The sequence below is a fragment of the Podarcis muralis genome, chromosome 5, assembly GCF_964188315.1.
Source record: "Podarcis muralis chromosome 5, rPodMur119.hap1.1, whole genome shotgun sequence".
In the NCBI taxonomy this organism is placed as follows: Eukaryota; Metazoa; Chordata; class Lepidosauria; order Squamata; family Lacertidae; genus Podarcis; species Podarcis muralis.
This window is the reverse complement of record NC_135659.1, coordinates 24,713,779-24,730,282: the sequence shown is the minus strand read 5'-3', so window position 1 is coordinate 24,730,282 and position 16,504 is coordinate 24,713,779. Positions and strand designations below refer to the sequence as shown.

General features: G+C 42.2%; 1 protein-coding gene across 4 annotated transcripts in view; it reads right to left on the bottom strand.

Moving 5' to 3' along the window:
• The window catches only part of COL11A1 (collagen type XI alpha 1 chain), a 257,133-nt gene that overhangs the window by 63,964 nt on the left and 176,665 nt on the right, over nucleotides 1-16,504 (bottom strand). For all 4 annotated transcript variants that reach the window (XM_077928425.1, XM_077928428.1, XM_077928426.1 and 1 more), the window contains 5 exons: nucleotides 12,239-12,346; nucleotides 11,481-11,570; nucleotides 10,444-10,497; nucleotides 5,954-6,061; nucleotides 1,214-1,321 (listed from right to left, as the gene is read on the bottom strand). In XM_077928425.1, the coding sequence (XP_077784551.1) occupies nucleotides 1,214-1,321; nucleotides 5,954-6,061; nucleotides 10,444-10,497; nucleotides 11,481-11,570; nucleotides 12,239-12,346 (468 nt within the window). The remainder of the gene's footprint in view (nucleotides 1-1,213; nucleotides 1,322-5,953; nucleotides 6,062-10,443; nucleotides 10,498-11,480; nucleotides 11,571-12,238; nucleotides 12,347-16,504) is intronic.

Below are 16,504 nucleotides of genomic sequence, written 5' to 3'. Positions count from 1 at the left end.
CTGAGTCTGGTTCAGAGACAAAACTGTGGTCAACGGATATTTTTTGCATTGCTTTCAGGCATGCTATGGAGGGAGAGGAAAATGGGTTGTGTATGAGGGCAAGAAGGCACATTAATGAATTGGGAGAAAGGGCAAAGGGCTCATTCCTATTTTGGTATATTAAGCAAAGACTATGGACTGGCCCAGTGAGAATGAGCTGCATAACTGAACAGGTATGCAGTGCAACAATGGGAAGTTTGCCAGCACATAAAGGTGTGGCGGGGGATATTTTTTAGGGAGAAGCAGTGGGCAGAATGGAGAATGTGTAACACTACTCCTAGCTGTCACATTGCCAGACTTCCTAGATGTTTCTCCTGGACAATTGGGAATAGTAGCCAGGACAAAGGTATCTGGAATTTAAAAAAATTCCTGATGGAATGTTTCTGGGCAAGAAAAGGATAACACCCTCCCCTCTCACTCAGCACATTTCTCTTGTAAGTATGGCCTCCTATTTTGCATATCAGTGCCAAACGATGAATTGAGAATAATGCTTCCTCCTAAACATTTGCTTCCACCCTGTAATTCTCATAATTTTTTCAAACTATTGGAAACTCATGAAACCCATGAAAGTGTCTTTGCCTGATTGAAGAGAGTCGCGCCCCAAGTTCCCCGTGTTGCATTATTTCTGACACCTCCTGCTCATGGGTCAAATTTGACATTTAAGTAAATAAAGGTTTGCCCCAGCTCCCATATGTTGATCTTCTCTAGTGGCTCATAATCACAAATAGTATGTATTCCAAGAGAGCAAAACTGTCATCACCGTTGCTTCTAACACAGCACTTCTTGTACAATATTAGACAATATCACAGTGATTGCTCTTGCTGATGGGTCACCCCCTTCTTATCATGTATACATTTGGGTCCTGCATAGAAAGGTGACACACCTATTTCTCCAACTTCTATTGCATAGCCCTACTTCTTGCCCCACTGTTTATGACCTCTCCCTCTCTCTTTCTCTGCATCTCTCTATATTAGCCAACTGAAGATAACACTTCATGCTTCTGATGAAGAGGGTACTAGTCTACAAAAGATGATGGCACAATAAATCTGTTATTCAAGTGCCTCAAGATTCTTTCTTGAGTGATCCCACATAAAGCAAGCAAACAAATAGCTCTTGGAGTTTTGAAAACTAGCCAATCACCGGACAATCATCACTGTAGTCAACAGCAACTGACCTTGTCACCATCTTCTCCAGGAGAACCAGCTGGACCGGCAGGTCCGGGAAGGCCTACAGGCCCTTGTACTCCATCACGTCCGGCTGGGCCTTGGGGACCTTTTTCACCCTGTTTTCAATTCCAAAACATTATTCAAACTATGAATGGTGAATAATTGAGAGTGCAGAATATTGAACTCACATCTCACTATCTACAAGTGTCAGACTGGTCCAGTGCATGGATAAAGCTTGTCACAGCTTGTCACAGCTAGGAACCTTTTGGAGGGGCCCTAAGCTATTTATTATCTCGCAAAACCATCTCTGTAATGTCATGGTCATCTATGGAGGTCCTTCTTTGAGAAGGCCTTCTCTCCGAAGGACCTTCTCTGCCATCTGAAGTGGACAGGTAGTGACTTGAGAGAAAGCAAATTTTGGGTTGTCATTCTCCACCTTTGGAATACCTTCTCAGAGATGCTCTCCATGCACAAATTCTGATGTCATTTCAAGGCAAGATAAAGAGCTTTTTATTCCACTGGGCTTTATCTGTAAGCTACAATTTTGTGGCTCTGCACAAGTGTATGCCCTACTTTTCTGATCCATACCTTTTTGAGTGGTACACCTGTGTTTTCATTCATTACTACCAGGCAGCCGTATGTTAATTATATACCTTAGTCAATATTATTTTCTTTCACAAACTATTTTAAAAAGCAATTCATAGGTAATGATTTCACAACCCGGTATTTGGGTTTCGTTTTGTTTTAAAAAAGGTTGAGGTCCTCCTGTATCCATTTACAGGATCCATTGTCTCCATTTACACCTTTTCTCTGTTTATCCCACATATCTGTTGTCTGCTTATGAGTAACACCCTAGTCTTTTGTCACTCTCACTTCCATGCCTTCAACAGTCCTGCTTCCTCTATCTACTCATCAATCCATTATCCTACTCTCCTTTGAGTGTTTTGCAAAGGCTAGAATGCAATTGATATCTGTGATTTTCATTTTGGCAACCGACACCAAGTGTTGATAGCTGCAAAACAAGCTTTCCAAAGGGTTATCTCTCTCCCTCTCCCCTTCCTTCCATCACACACCTTGTTGCACAATTAAATCTAGCAGACGGAGAGCTGTGTGAGAAACACATCTGCTCAGTACTTTGTGCATGAAGAAACTTGATGTGTAATATCTTGGTACAACAGTGAGTCTTCCCCATCCACCCAAAAGTACGAAATCAGCTGCTCATTCGCAAAGCAGAAACAGTGTACAATTGATCCCAGTCGCCTATGACTTTAATTCACAAACTAGGCATATCTCTCATTTACTTGCACCTGAATCTCGCTACACCAACCTCCACTTCCTATTTGCCATCTCTGACCTCTCTCTCTGCAAAGTAAAAACCTCTGAGCAATGCTATATAGTGATACCTGTAGCATCAGAACAAACTCATTAAAGGAAAAAAAGAAATACTATAAAATTTATCCATTGCTTTTTGGCACATGGATGCCCAAAGCAGGTAACATAAAGGCTTTGAGGATTTTCTTTACAAACAAGTGGTATATAATTTTTATGAAATAAAATACACACCTAAAATATTTAAAAACAGAAAACGCAAACAGCCAAACAGTAATAAAAATGGCATCAAACAGAGGAGTGAAGAAACAAAAGAATAAATCTCAGCTGACAGGACCAAAGAAATAAAAAGGTCTTTCTTGGACCAAATGACATCAGAATAAAAAAATGGGTAGTGTGTTTTAGAGGTGGAATACCACAAATGAAGGGTAAAAGGTAAAGGTAAAGGACCCCTGGATGGTTAAGTCCAATCAAAGGTGACTGTGGGGTTGCAGTGCTCATCTCATGCTCCCTCAAGCTGAGGGAGCCGGCGTTTGTCCACAGACAGCTTTTTGGTCATGTGGCCAGCATGACTAAACTGCTTCTGGTGCAACAGGACACCGTGACGGAAACCAGATCGCACGAAAACACTATTTCCCTTTCCTATTTATCTACTTGCACTGGTGTGCTTTCAAACTGCTAGGTTGGCAGGAGCTGGGACAGAGCAACGGGCTCTCACTCTGTCGTGGGGATTCAAACCACCAACCTTCTGATAGGCAGGCCCAAGAGGCTCAGTGGTTTAGACCACAGCGCCACCCGCGTCCCTTTTTCACAAATGAAAAGGCACCCTGTCAAGTCACTGCCCACTGCATCTCTAGAGATCTGAATGGATGAGCAGGACCACAGGGAAGAAGACAGTTCTTCAGGTACTCTCAGCCCACATGTTGTAGGTTAGCACCAGTATAATCAATCATGGTTGGAAATGGACCAGTGGTGTTGTTTTGAAACTAGAAATATATGCTTTGCACTGAAATTTCTTAATCGTTTCCAAAGGAAGTCCCAGGCACAATACACTGTAGCAGTCTAGGCTGGAGGTATTTGACAGATCCTGTCCTTACACTGCACCTGACTGCCTATGGCAGACAAAGCTGAACATGTGAGCCACAAAGAGCAGAGTTTCAGGTCACTGATTAGCTACAGTGGGATTATCTCCAATTTTCTTCAGAGCTTGACTTCTGAAACCTTCTGAACACTATGTTCACGGGTTCATTTTGGTAGCTTCAAGGTCACAGCGTTCAATTTTTCTAAGAACCCAGCTCCAAGTGGCTCACTCAGTCACGATAAGGACTCATACATATAAATTACAAAACTCAGAATGGTACATTGCAAAGCAGCTTAAGTTGTTATAGTAACCATTGTCTGCATTTCAGAAATTTCAATACATTTTTATGATAAGTGCATGATAAATAACAGACAGAAAACAGAAATGAAAATACAGATAACATAACTTGCTGGAGACTCTGCAGACAGATAAATTAAATATACCGAAGCAGGTGAAGAAATGAAAAATCTCAGGAATACAGTCTATGTTAATGAGTTATATGTTGTCAATATCATGTAGTTAGCATAATGCCAATACTTATTTGGAGGCAGGGAACAATATGATCATATAGGGAGGGAAAGTGGAGCTTAGAACACCGGCAAAATATGTATTGAAAAGATTTTGTGAGAGATTAATGAAATCAATTTACAGCACAATTCTGTACATATATACTCAGACAGAAGACTCACTGGGTTTACTGGGACTCCCATGTAAATGCACATTGGACTACACAGCTTCAGTTTCATACTGAAGAATGGCGTACTAATATGGCAGATGTAGCCAGCATGGTGCCTTCCAGAAGTTGCTGCACTACAATTCCCACCATCCATGACCTTTCACCATGTTGGTGGTAATCAATGGCATCATTTGCACATAATGCTAAGCCATGCTTTATTAAATCAGGGCTTAGCTTTCAGTGCAATCCCTGGCCCGTGGCTTAATTATACTTTCTTTACTGTCAACTAACCATGATCAAAAGCCATGGTTTGTTGTTGGCTTATGAAACTTGGCTTGTTTTAACTATGACTTGGTGTTCTGTGCAACCCAGCACCCGCAATTAATAGCAGTTTGATTTAGCAAGCTGCCACAGTTGCTTACCAAAATGCAATAAGGCAAGAGCAGCTGGAAAACGAACCCAACTATGGAGAAACAATCCATGGTTTGTTTGATTGTCTGTGGAGCAACTTGTGGTTAACTCACGGTTTAATGGTATGTGTGAACCAGGTCAATGCTGTGGACTGGAGGCAAGGAAGCACTTGATTCAAAGTTCTATGCTACATAGCGGGAGCTCTGTGCTGTTTTCAGCACCAGCCAGGCATTTCATTTCATATTGTAATTTTTAATTCCATTCTCGCACGCTGCAAACCCAGTGGAATTACTGAACATTTTTTCCTTTGAACTGTAGACCTCCTTGGCATACCATGGATGCACTTTTTGAAAATATCCTCAGTTTCAAAAGCTGATTCTCATTCAATGTAGCAGAAAAAACAGGACCCTCTTGCGTTCACATAACTTGTTTGATGTGTCCTGCCCACAGGTTTCCTTTGCGATATCTGTTGGAGTTTTCCACGAGGACTAAAACTCTGCTTACTTTTGAACTCTGTGGTTTAATAATTCTTAGATAATATACAATATTGACCTTTTAGATATAATTAAGATACAGAGACACTGTCTATAACATGGCATTGAACCGGAGTCGGGGGAGATTCATATGAAGATCACAAAAGCTACTCCCCTATATCTGAGGAGCATTTCCATCTATGTATAGCAGGAATGGGGCATCAGTTTGCCCTTCTGATATTTCTGGACTCCAGCTCCCATCAGTCTCAGCTAGCATGGCCAGTGGCCAAGGATGATGGGAGTTGGGGGTGGGGGGTCTAACAACGTCAGGAGGTCTGAAAGTTCCCCACCCACAATGTTTTCATTTAAAAGTTGCACTTGACTAGAAAGGTAGCAGAGAGCAGGAGAAGGTGACGATGAAATCTGATACGAAAATGGGAAATAAAGGCACACTTTGTAAAGCAGAGCATTAGGGCACTAAGGTTAAATCAAAGCTACGGCGTGACAAACTATTTTATCATCAGAGGCAGCCACTATTGTGTTCATGATGATCAGCTTTGTTTAACCCCTCTCTCTGGGCCTTAGGGCTTGATAAAGTGTGCCAAAAAATGTCATCGAGTTTAATTAAATTTCTGCAGTGCTCTATTGTAAATAGAGAGGGAGTATGCCAGGCACATATGCAATAGAAAGGTATTGGAGTGTGAAGAGCTAACATTATTGGATATGAAAAGTAATAATTTCTGTAATATTACTTCTCTCTTTCTTTAGAATTACTCACCGGAGCTCCCTTTTCTCCCGCTGGCCCAGGAGGTCCATGGGGGCCAGGACGTCCCGGCAAACCAATTGGGCCAGCAGTACCTGCTGGACCACGTTCACCAGGTGAACCCTGCAATTCAAAGAAATGACCACTGAGCAAACTATTTAATAACCAGCAACATTGCACAGTTTAGGACAAAGACTGCTAAAAGATTGGCAAGTGCCCTAATTCTTCTAGTGAGATGCCCCTCACACCTCTGCTTTAAAAGACAGATGGAGAACCTGCAGCCCATTCCAGTGGTCCCAATTTGGTCCATAACATTGTTTCTCCCAAGCCTTGGCTACCTGCCCCATACCTGAAGTTATACAACATGAGGGCAGGTAAAGCTGTGGGTGCAGAGGAACAATGGGGAGTCTTAAAATGTCCTCCTGGTTGTTCTTCCACAAGCAGGGCTTGCATTCATTCAAAGCCTTTAAATCTGGCACCAAATGCAAGCCTGGTCCCACTTGGAAGCTCCTCGTCCAAGTCTTGCCACTGCCTGGGAAAAGCAGGGTTTGCATTCATCACTGAATTCAGTGGCAAATGCAAGCTCTGCTAGGACAGTCTCCTCTTGGATCAGGTCCAGGAAGTGCCAGAAAGCAGTGGAGTCTGGGCTCACTCCAGCATTGCTTTTTTCTCCATTGGAAATCATGCTTTCTGGCTCAGATTCAGGGACGGTATTTCACCATATCTCTTAAGATTTGCCTCTGAGTATATATTAGATGGGGAGTCAAAGTCACGCCTGATTCCTGAATTGATGTCATTCTAAGGTTGCAAAGATTTATCACATTCATATTTAAAAGTTTTAGGTATACAACTGAAAGAGCTAACAGCCAAAATACACACGGCACTTTTGCTGCTGTAATTGCCCTGCTCCCTGGTTTCACTGTCTCTTCTCCCTGGTTTCCTATGTTCCCTGGAACATAGGAAACTGTTTTCTGTTGAGTCAGCCCATTGACCCATCTGGCTCAGTACCATCTCCATGTGGGTCTCTATACCTTCAAAGAGGAGTCTGCCTTGGCTTTACCCAGAGATGCTAGGGACCTGGGACTTTTTGCAGGCAGATCATGTGCTCAACCACTGAGCTACATCCCTTCTCCAGGGGTCTATATTTAGTGAGTTTAATGAGTTAAGACACCCTACTATAACACATGGGACTTCTGAGGCAGTTGAAGCCTCTACACTTGCAGAAAAACACGGGGACTAATCTTCAGATGTTGTTAGCTTACTGCTCCCATCATAGATGATGGGAGCTATAATCCAACATTTGGAGTGTCATGTGTCCTGACCCCTGCTTATGTCGACCAAGCCAATGTTATTATGAAATTTGCCAGACACAAAATGTGAAATTCGCTTAACTGACTAAATAAAAGTTGTTGACTTCTATGTTGATGTCCATGGACTCAGCTACATTAGTCAAAAATAGTGTTTTGAATGCAACATCAGACGGCACTGGAGAGCAAAAAAATAATATTTCTAAGCGATTTTCCACAGTGCTTTTTATCTTTTGTTATAACAATTTAATTTCTGACTTATTTAGAGAGTTTTTCTCCCCTGTGCGTAGATACACCCTATTTGTGGGTAACACAAACTTGCTATTGCTTCTAGCAAGTTCCAAACACGCTTGTATTCAAAAGACTTTTCTTTTTGTGTTTGGGCTCTTTGAATTTAAAATGCTCTTTTTGTCTGAGAGAAGCGTGTTCTAAAACGCACATAATGAAAAAGGATGTTTGTTTGTTTGTTTGCTTGCTTGCTTGCTTGTTTGCTTGCTTGCCCCTGTGCTCTCTTTCCCCCCTGACCCAGCTGATCACATGCCTGAAATACCCAAGTCAGAATGGCAGGGGATGAGGACTGGCCTTAAATATTCACACGGCATGACTGAGAAGCATAGAAAAGGATTAATGCTGCTTTGCTTTGATTAGGATTCCCAGGGAGTGAGAATTAAATTTCATGGCAATTAGAATCTTACCCCACAGAGGGGAGCTGGTTTGTTTTCACAAGTTGGTTGAGAAATGAATATACATGTGCAAGACTTCAAAATCAAGCAGAAGTATTCCCCCAATGGAAATTAAAAATAAAACCAATGAGGTAGTGGTCTTACAGCATCCTCTCTCCCCTGTGTGTATTTTACTGAGGTTTACTGGGAACTGACAGCTAAGCTACATCATCAAGAAACTCACACTTGACTATTCAGGTGTCTAAACAGGAAATACCTACATAGGAGGAATGGGACCACGAGGCCCTGTCCTCAATATCCCCATGCACACAAGTCAATCCCTCTCTGTTCCTGGCTTTCCCATGTTGAGTGAGGAATGTCTGAAGGGACTTCTCTCTACCCACATTCAGTTGAACATGAGTTGATCCATCCACAAAATTGGGAACGCAACTGCTCAGAAGCTTCTACTCATCTTCCAACTGAACAGAGCAGGAGTTCCCTTCCAGCCTTTCTCCACTCTCACAACCAGCAAGGCTGGAAGACAATTTACTGGCAGGGCAGGACAGACCATGTGTGGCCCAGTGCTCACTATAAGGGTTGCTATTTTTTCTTCAGGCATGATGCCTGAAGAGAGGAGCTTGTGCCCCACCAGAATGTGTACAAGTAGAAATCACAAAGGAAAGCTAGCTTACATATCTTCACCCTCATGTTCCAGAAAGTTGTTTTTATGTCGGACAGAACACACACACATACACATGGGACCTCCAGCTCCTGTTAAAAGTGGTACAGTCCAGCATGACCTGCACCACATTATCCTATTGTTTGCGTGTTGAGGTCCCCAAGCCACCCCAATAACTCACACGTCACACGTAATTTTTGTTTAAGGTTTTTGGCATAATTTTGGCCACAACTTTATTTAAATACATAACTGTGAGTGGTTGCTTAGGCATTGGTTCCGACTATCTGTCCCCCTGTCCAGGGACAGAATTGACTTCCGGATTCCAGCGGAAGCCAGTCAGGGAAAACAATATTGGCAAGAAATGAAACTGGGCACCAGACCCTCACCTCTCCCCGCATGCTCGCAGAGGCTTGTGCGGTCCAAGCCCAATGCCAGGGACTTGGACAAAAGCATGTAAAGCCCATGGATTCCTTTAACGGAATTTCCTTACAACACCAGCATTTGAGGGGTAGGCACTTACCCTTCCACCAACCAATTTTTTAACCAATGCCTAACCGCAAACCTTACAAGTTGTGACGATTTGCTACACAGTAGGCAAAAACCAGATGGCTCCAGCCAATCAGCCAAATGGACAAAATTCCTACAAGGCCCCTGCCCCCAAAGCAGGTGACCCCATGACAGGCATAGCAAGGTCAAGTGCAAAATCCCCAGTTCAGGGAGGGTGGGCGGGTGATCCGGTGCACACAGCAAAAGAGAACGCCCAAAGCTGCGTGCCCAATATTTAAAACTTTGAGTCCAACCCACAAATTGGCAACATCAAAAACTCCCCAGAAACACAAGTACCCAATCACAGCCCATGGCAAACCAACAGATCTGCCCAGCAACAGTGGGGAGACCTGCTAGACCGCACCACAACGCGTGCTCTCTATTAAGGAGAACACGCTTTGTGTCACTCTGCTTTTACTCTCATTGTACTGGGAAAGGAGGGAGGAAATGTCTACTGTACTCTACTCTGATGTAGCAATTTCACACCACACCTCTCTAATATTGGAGGAAACCCAGCTCTTTACTACAGACCAGAAGATTTGGTACAACTTTCGATGTACAACAGCGTTTCCTGCCCTTCAGACTTTCTGGGCAGGAATAAAGGTGCGTATGAGAGAGAAGCACCAACGTCTGCAATGACGGCAGAACCACTAGATCAATGTTGAAGTGTATTATCATGAAAGTAATGTCACATGTCATAAGGTTGTCATGAGCACAATGATTTTCAGCATGCAACTGGTGTAGGATTCTGATCCAGACTGGGAGCATGTTCCAGATCAGGACCCCCTCAGCTGCTTTTTCTTAAAAATAAAAGTGGACAATTTAAGAACACTCCTAATCTGAATCAGGGCCCTGCACCAGTTTCTTGCTTTCCCTCTGTGTGTGCTCCTGTGTTTTAAAAGAGTAAGTAACGTAACTTATAGTTTGAGCCAAACTTCTATGTATTTCAGAACGAAAGGAAGGCTGGACAGAATTTCACAGCAGTCTTTCAGTACAGTAGGTTCTTCATTTTCCTGCCACTAGAGGCTTCTTATCTCTCCCCCCCCCCCTTTTATAATTTCTAATAAAACAAGAAAACAAGAAAATACCATTTGTCTCCTGCTGATAACAGCAGGTTTCAGATGGGCCAATATGTTTGTGTTGATAGTTCCTTCTGTTTGTCGACTCATAATTACTAGGGAATGGCTATTGACAGAACTGAATGACATTCATTTAGATACTGTTCACAAGAGCACATACACATAAATAAAAAAGGAAGTCATTTTTTCATACTAATGTTTTTTTCATTGTCCTTCAAGCAATTCTACTTACAATGGGACCCGGTGGACCTTGTGGACCTTCTCCTCCTTTCAGACCAGCTCCACCCTACCAAAAGAAGGCATTATTTGTCATTATTACCATCGTCACTATTTGAAGAGTGACACACAGCATTTCAAAGCATTTTATTTCATCTGTTCTATCTACAGAACATGAATAGACTATGGACTATTTACTGCAGAACCCTTTGTTTGTTTTACTTTACAGCGAAAGAAAGAAAGAAAGAAAGAAAGAAAGAAAGAAAGAAAGAAAGAAAGAAGAGAGGAGCGATGTTTACTCCCAGGAAAGTGTTTACTGGACTGCAGGCCTCCCTAGAGCAGCTGAAAGTAAAATAAAAATAGATCACTCCTCCTCTCTCCTCTAAAAGTCAAAATCTTTTTTTCTAAGCTTTTGATAAAATATACATTAATTAACAATTTTCTGTCTCTTACCACTTCTGACAGATACTTAACCACTAACCAAGCCTTTAAGACAGGCTTCCTCAAACTTGGCCCTCCAGAAGTTTTTGGCCTACAACTCCCATGATCCCTAGCTTGCAAGACCAGTGGTCAGAAATGATGGGAATTGTAGTCTCAAAACATCTGGAGTGCCAAGTTTGAGGAAGCCTTCTTTAAGAGCTAAGCAGTCAGTATATTGTAAACTGGTGTTTAGGACCTATTGAACCTGAGATGTTGGATCTTCCCTGGCAAATCAAGTCAGGAGACACCACCTCCTGATTAACCATATCATCATCATCGCCTCCCCATCAACGGGTAGGACAGGACAGGAAATGGCACCTCAAGAAACTGACAGAGAGCAATGCCTGAAGACACAATTAGTGCTGTACATTTAATAGACATTCATAAATTGATTTTTAAATGTCAGAAGATAATCTGTACTGTACTTTTAATATTAAAAAAACCACTTAAGCACTCTGTGTGGACATTGTTCTCTTAGCAGTTAATATAACAGTATACAGACACCAGAAGTAACTCCTATTGAGGACTTAACCCCATGCAAATAGGGTTAGGAACACATCCCTAATACTGTACCTGAGCTCCTGGCAGGCCTCTTTCACCTGGGAAACCACGGAGTCCTGGAGGTCCATCTTTTCCAGAGATGCCTTGAGGACCTGGATCGCCCTAAGGAAACAGATCAAAAACAAATTGCAGGCAGTTCCGCCATGATTTCTCACATATGCTGGATTTTAATGGCAATGAGATTCTGCATCCACTCACATGGCAAATTCTGAAATTCCAAATTCCAAATTCCATTTGGATGCTAGGGAGCATCATTCTTCCAGTGTTGAAGGCCATTCCCTGCACTAATTCCCACTGCCAGGTCTACTACACTGCAGATCTACTATGAAACTAATGAAACTTAAGCTTCATGGCCCCTAATCCAAGAGAGCCCCCAGAAGCTATTTTCGTCTGCTTTGCTTAAATCTCAGGGGTCTAGTAGACCTAATCTGAGTCGCATTGATTTGAGTCAAATTGATATATTTTATTGTTGCCTATATTTCCATCCCAGAGTTTGAGAGTCAGTAGCACAGACATTGTGATGGTATGGTGATCTGTCATGGAACAACCCCATTGAAGAAGACAACAGTGGCTAGCTAGACCTCATTGCTGGTTGCCAAGGGGTTCCCAGAATGTAGGTCCACCACTACCCACCACTCAACAAAGTTAGATCTGAAGTGAAGTAGCAAATCCCATGTATATCTCTGAAGCTGTGGCAAACTGCCCATTCAGATAAACACACAAGTGTGTTTTCATGCATCCAATGCAAGTACACACGCCAGCGCTGATACCTTAGCACCTTCTTTCCCAGCAGCCCCTGGAAGACCTTGTTCACCTGGTGGGCCTGGAGGACCAGGATGACCTCTCTCACCTATTGGGCCAGTCTCGCCAGTGGGGCCCTAAGAAACCAAAGGAACAGCATGAATTATCCCGTGCCACTGACATATTCCTTGACCTCCACTTCCAAGAGGAATACAGATAACCAATTGTCTTGTCATGTTCAAACGGCCTTCAGCATTTAAGATCTCCAAACACAGTTGTACCATGAAGGCATCCTACTCCAAAAATGGTCAGGACGTGGTAGTGCTATGATGGGATAAGGGAGAAATGAGATTCAAAGGCGAATCTTCCTAATTTGCACCTTCTGAAACAATGCACAAACCAAAATGCAGCCAACATTTGAAAGTTTGCAATGCAGTTCTCCGGCCAAATAATATGGACAAAATGCATATATCAGTGGCCAAAAAAATTGCATATGGTTCCCTAGGAAGGGATTGCGCTTCCACCAAGCATTTTAAAGGGGCTTTCAGCCACATGGCACTGAAGTTACTAGTTCTGAAATGCTGTTTTTGGAAATGAAGAAGGCAGAAGGCAACTGTTGGGCCATCTCATTAAGTATGTTATCAAGTTTGTACCATGAGATTATTGTTTTAGGATTTTCACTTTAAAATCTGCATGAAAACAGGTATATTACACCAGTGAAATTAGCCAAAACGTATAAAATAAGTAATAAATGTTGGAAATGTAAAGAAAAAGAAGGATCTTTTTATTACATGTGGTGGGAATGTAAGAAAGTGAAAAGCTTCTGGGAAAGGATATATAATGAGATGAAAAAGATGTTGAAATATACATTTATAAAAACAAAACAAAACCCAGAAGCATTTCTACCTGGCTTTGTAGGGGAGGCTATTAATAGACAGGATAATAAACTGTTTTAATATGCAATAATGGCAGCAAGAGTACTATTGGCACAGAAATGGAAACAAGAAGAATTACTGATGAAAGAGGAATGGCAGACGAAATTAATGGACTATGCATAATTAGACAAGAGGACAGGAAGGATTTGAAACCTGTGGGACCAGAGATTCTCAGAGGACTGGAGTAAATATGTGAATTATTTGAAAAGCAATTGTAATCAACATATTAGGCTAGTAGGATTGCAAGAAGTTTTGTAAGGAGGACTATGTGAAATATTGCAGAGGAAAGTATGAAGAGAATTATTAGTGAAGGACTATTAAAAGTAATAGTAAAATTAATGAAATGCAGATTAAGTGATAAAGATTGAAAAATCTTCAGATGTGGTTGATGGAAATCCAAAACACTGAATAAGACAAGAAAATATGTTGTATGTTTTTTTGAAATTTCATGTAAAAACTAATACAAATATTAAGGAAGGAAGGAAGGAAGGAAGGAAGGAAGGAAGGAAGGAAGGAAACAATTCCCAAAGGTACTGGCACAGGACAGAGATGGGCTGATCTGTCCATATCTAGCTGTGATTGCTGAATGGTAAGAATTTGAGGAGAGATGGTCTTTAGCGCTGTGGCACCTTTCCTGCTCACTGGAAACTCCACATCCCAGTTTCTGCCATTCTTCATGTGGCGGTGAGTGGTCTGCACCCTTCCTTTGTGATGCACATGGCCCAAGTGACCAGAAAATGTGGCCAATAGCATTGGCTTCGAGTTCCAAGAAAGGAGATTCTGACAAAACACCAGGAATAACTTTCTGATGGTAGAACTGTTAGACAGTCAAACGGTCTCCCTCGGGAGGTGGTGAACTGTCCTTCAGTGGAAGTTTCAAAGCAGAGGTTGGGTGGCCATCTTTCATGGATGCTTCTGTTGGGATTCCTGCATTGCAGGGGGCTGGGCTAGATGACTCTCTGAACTCTACAAGGCTATGATTCTGTGTTGCCATTGGTCCGGCAAGTGGGCAAACTGGTGTACATTTACGAGGAAGTGTGTGGAGATATATTGTTTCTATTGTCTTGGGGTAATAGGAAGCCTAGCTAATTATGCAGGCTCTCTCTTATCTGGGAAGGACTCCATCAAGTAGCACTGCAAAACCCTGATTAATAGGCCTTGCTTGGATTCTGATGAGGCAATCCAAATTCAGCTCACTGCCCTCAGATATACATTTGGAAGCAAAGCAGAAACAAATGCCATTGATTCCAAAGTGTACTAAGCACTCTGTAAGACATTAGTTGAAAGGAAATTTAACGCCGTGTTTTGCCACTACACTTCCATTACTCCTATTTAAAGATAAAAATCAGAAACATCAACACAGAATGATAATGGTGTTCATGATACAAATTCATGTGCAAGCTCCTTCTAAGTTTGGCTGTACATGGTGCAATGCATATATTTTTTTTCCTGGTGACAGAAAGCAATGGGCTATTTTTCTTTAAAAAAAGAAAGAAAATAAAACGCTAATACGATACAAATAAATTAAAAACCCTCGCAAAGAAAGCAAATGCACAATATACCAGTCCTGAGATGGGATTTCAGTTACCTTTCCTAACATTCAAAGGCAGCCTGGTCAGGCATTGGAAATTAAGCTTAGTCAATAAAAGTCGAGAAGGAGACACACGGTAATTCAGATAAAATGGGCACTCAGTAAGATGCCCGCTGTTTCACTTCACTGAAGTGTTGGAAGAAACACAACAAAAATGATTCATACGACTCCTGTAGTTAAACCAGTGTAGAGAGAAATTCAGAGAGGTCTGGCCATCTAAAAGCTTTTCTTTAAGAGCTTGTTGCAATAGCATTTCTAGTCAAGCCACACTCTGTGATTCCTAAAAAAATACTATGGGTTGGATCCAGAGTTCCCATAAGTTGAAGTAAGTTCATGGCACCCTTCTACAGAAGGAAGGATGGAAGGTGTTTTTTTGGGAGGGGGGCATTTCTTCCTTTCCCCTGCAGCCCTGGTCTAGCATGGTATGCTTCTAGAAGAAGGGCAAGTCAAGGTAAATTGACTCCCCATGGTCCTCACTCCAGAGGGAGCTACCACTAGATAGAAGTGCCTTCCATAAATTAAAGGCGCCCTCCCATTTGCAGAAGGACAAGTCTGACTCTGACCTCCTAAACTGATCATGTATAGGTCTCCATGAACCTTCTACAATCTCTCGTAGAGTTGCTAACAATCCAGTGGTACGTGTTTAAACTTTTCCACTAATGTGAGCAGAGTTTCCCATGATTTACAGATCCCACAGATTTCTTTTCGGGCAAATTTCTGATAAACATGCAAACCTCATCTGTTTCAGGGGACTTGCTCCAAAGCAAGTCCACCCTGTCTCAGTCCCAACTCTTGAACCAGGACACACCATGGGACAGATTTGTGATTTACTGCAAGCACTGGGTTCAATCAATCACATTCTCTGTCTCAGAGTTTGCTGCAAGGGATAAACATGCTTTATAACATGCTCCAAGGAGTGGCCACACAGATCTTACTGGGTAACCGTACATAAAATGGGGTGTACAAAACAACATTGTGCAGAATAGAAGATGGCTGTCACCATTAATACATGGGGACAGCCATCTTCTCTATTATTATTATTATTATTATTAAAAATTTTATATCGTACTTCATTTATAGATCTCAGGGCAGCTCATGACATAAAAATACAAGATAAAAAACAGTTACCCAGGAAGTGACAGCACATCATGATGTGTGATAAAAAAGCATTTTTTATCCAGTGTGGCAGGTGCCACACTTTGAAGCTGCTCTTAGCAGCTTTATGCTGTTAAACAAAGAGAGAAAGAGAAAGAGAAAGAGAAAGAGAAAGAGAGAAAGAGAGAAAGAGAGAAAGAAAGAAAGGGAGGGAGGGAGGGATGGATGGATGGATGCCTTGGACCAGGCATAGGCATCCTTCAGCCCTCCAGATGTTTTGGACTACAATTCCCATCATCCCTGAGCACTGGTCCTGTTATCTAGGGATCATGGGAGTTGTAGACCAAAACATCTGGAGGGCCGAAGGTTGCCTATGCCTGCCTTGGACCATCTCATAAGTAGCAGCTGCCATTTCTTACTTTAAAAAAACAACAGTAATTTTAAAAAAAATCTGTGCATTTCCCCTCCCCCCCCCCCCAATTTAAAACTCCACATGGAATAGTGACAAACCAGACTTGCTTGGGGGCACATGTGGGCAGGAGGCAAAAACAGTCTTGGTCTGAACATCCACCCCATTGGTAGACTGTGTCATGGGTCAGCTTGAAAGAGGCTGCCGTGCGACAGGCACGGCCAAACTAAAGGCTCCCTCCACATTTGGTAAAGCTAAAGTTAGG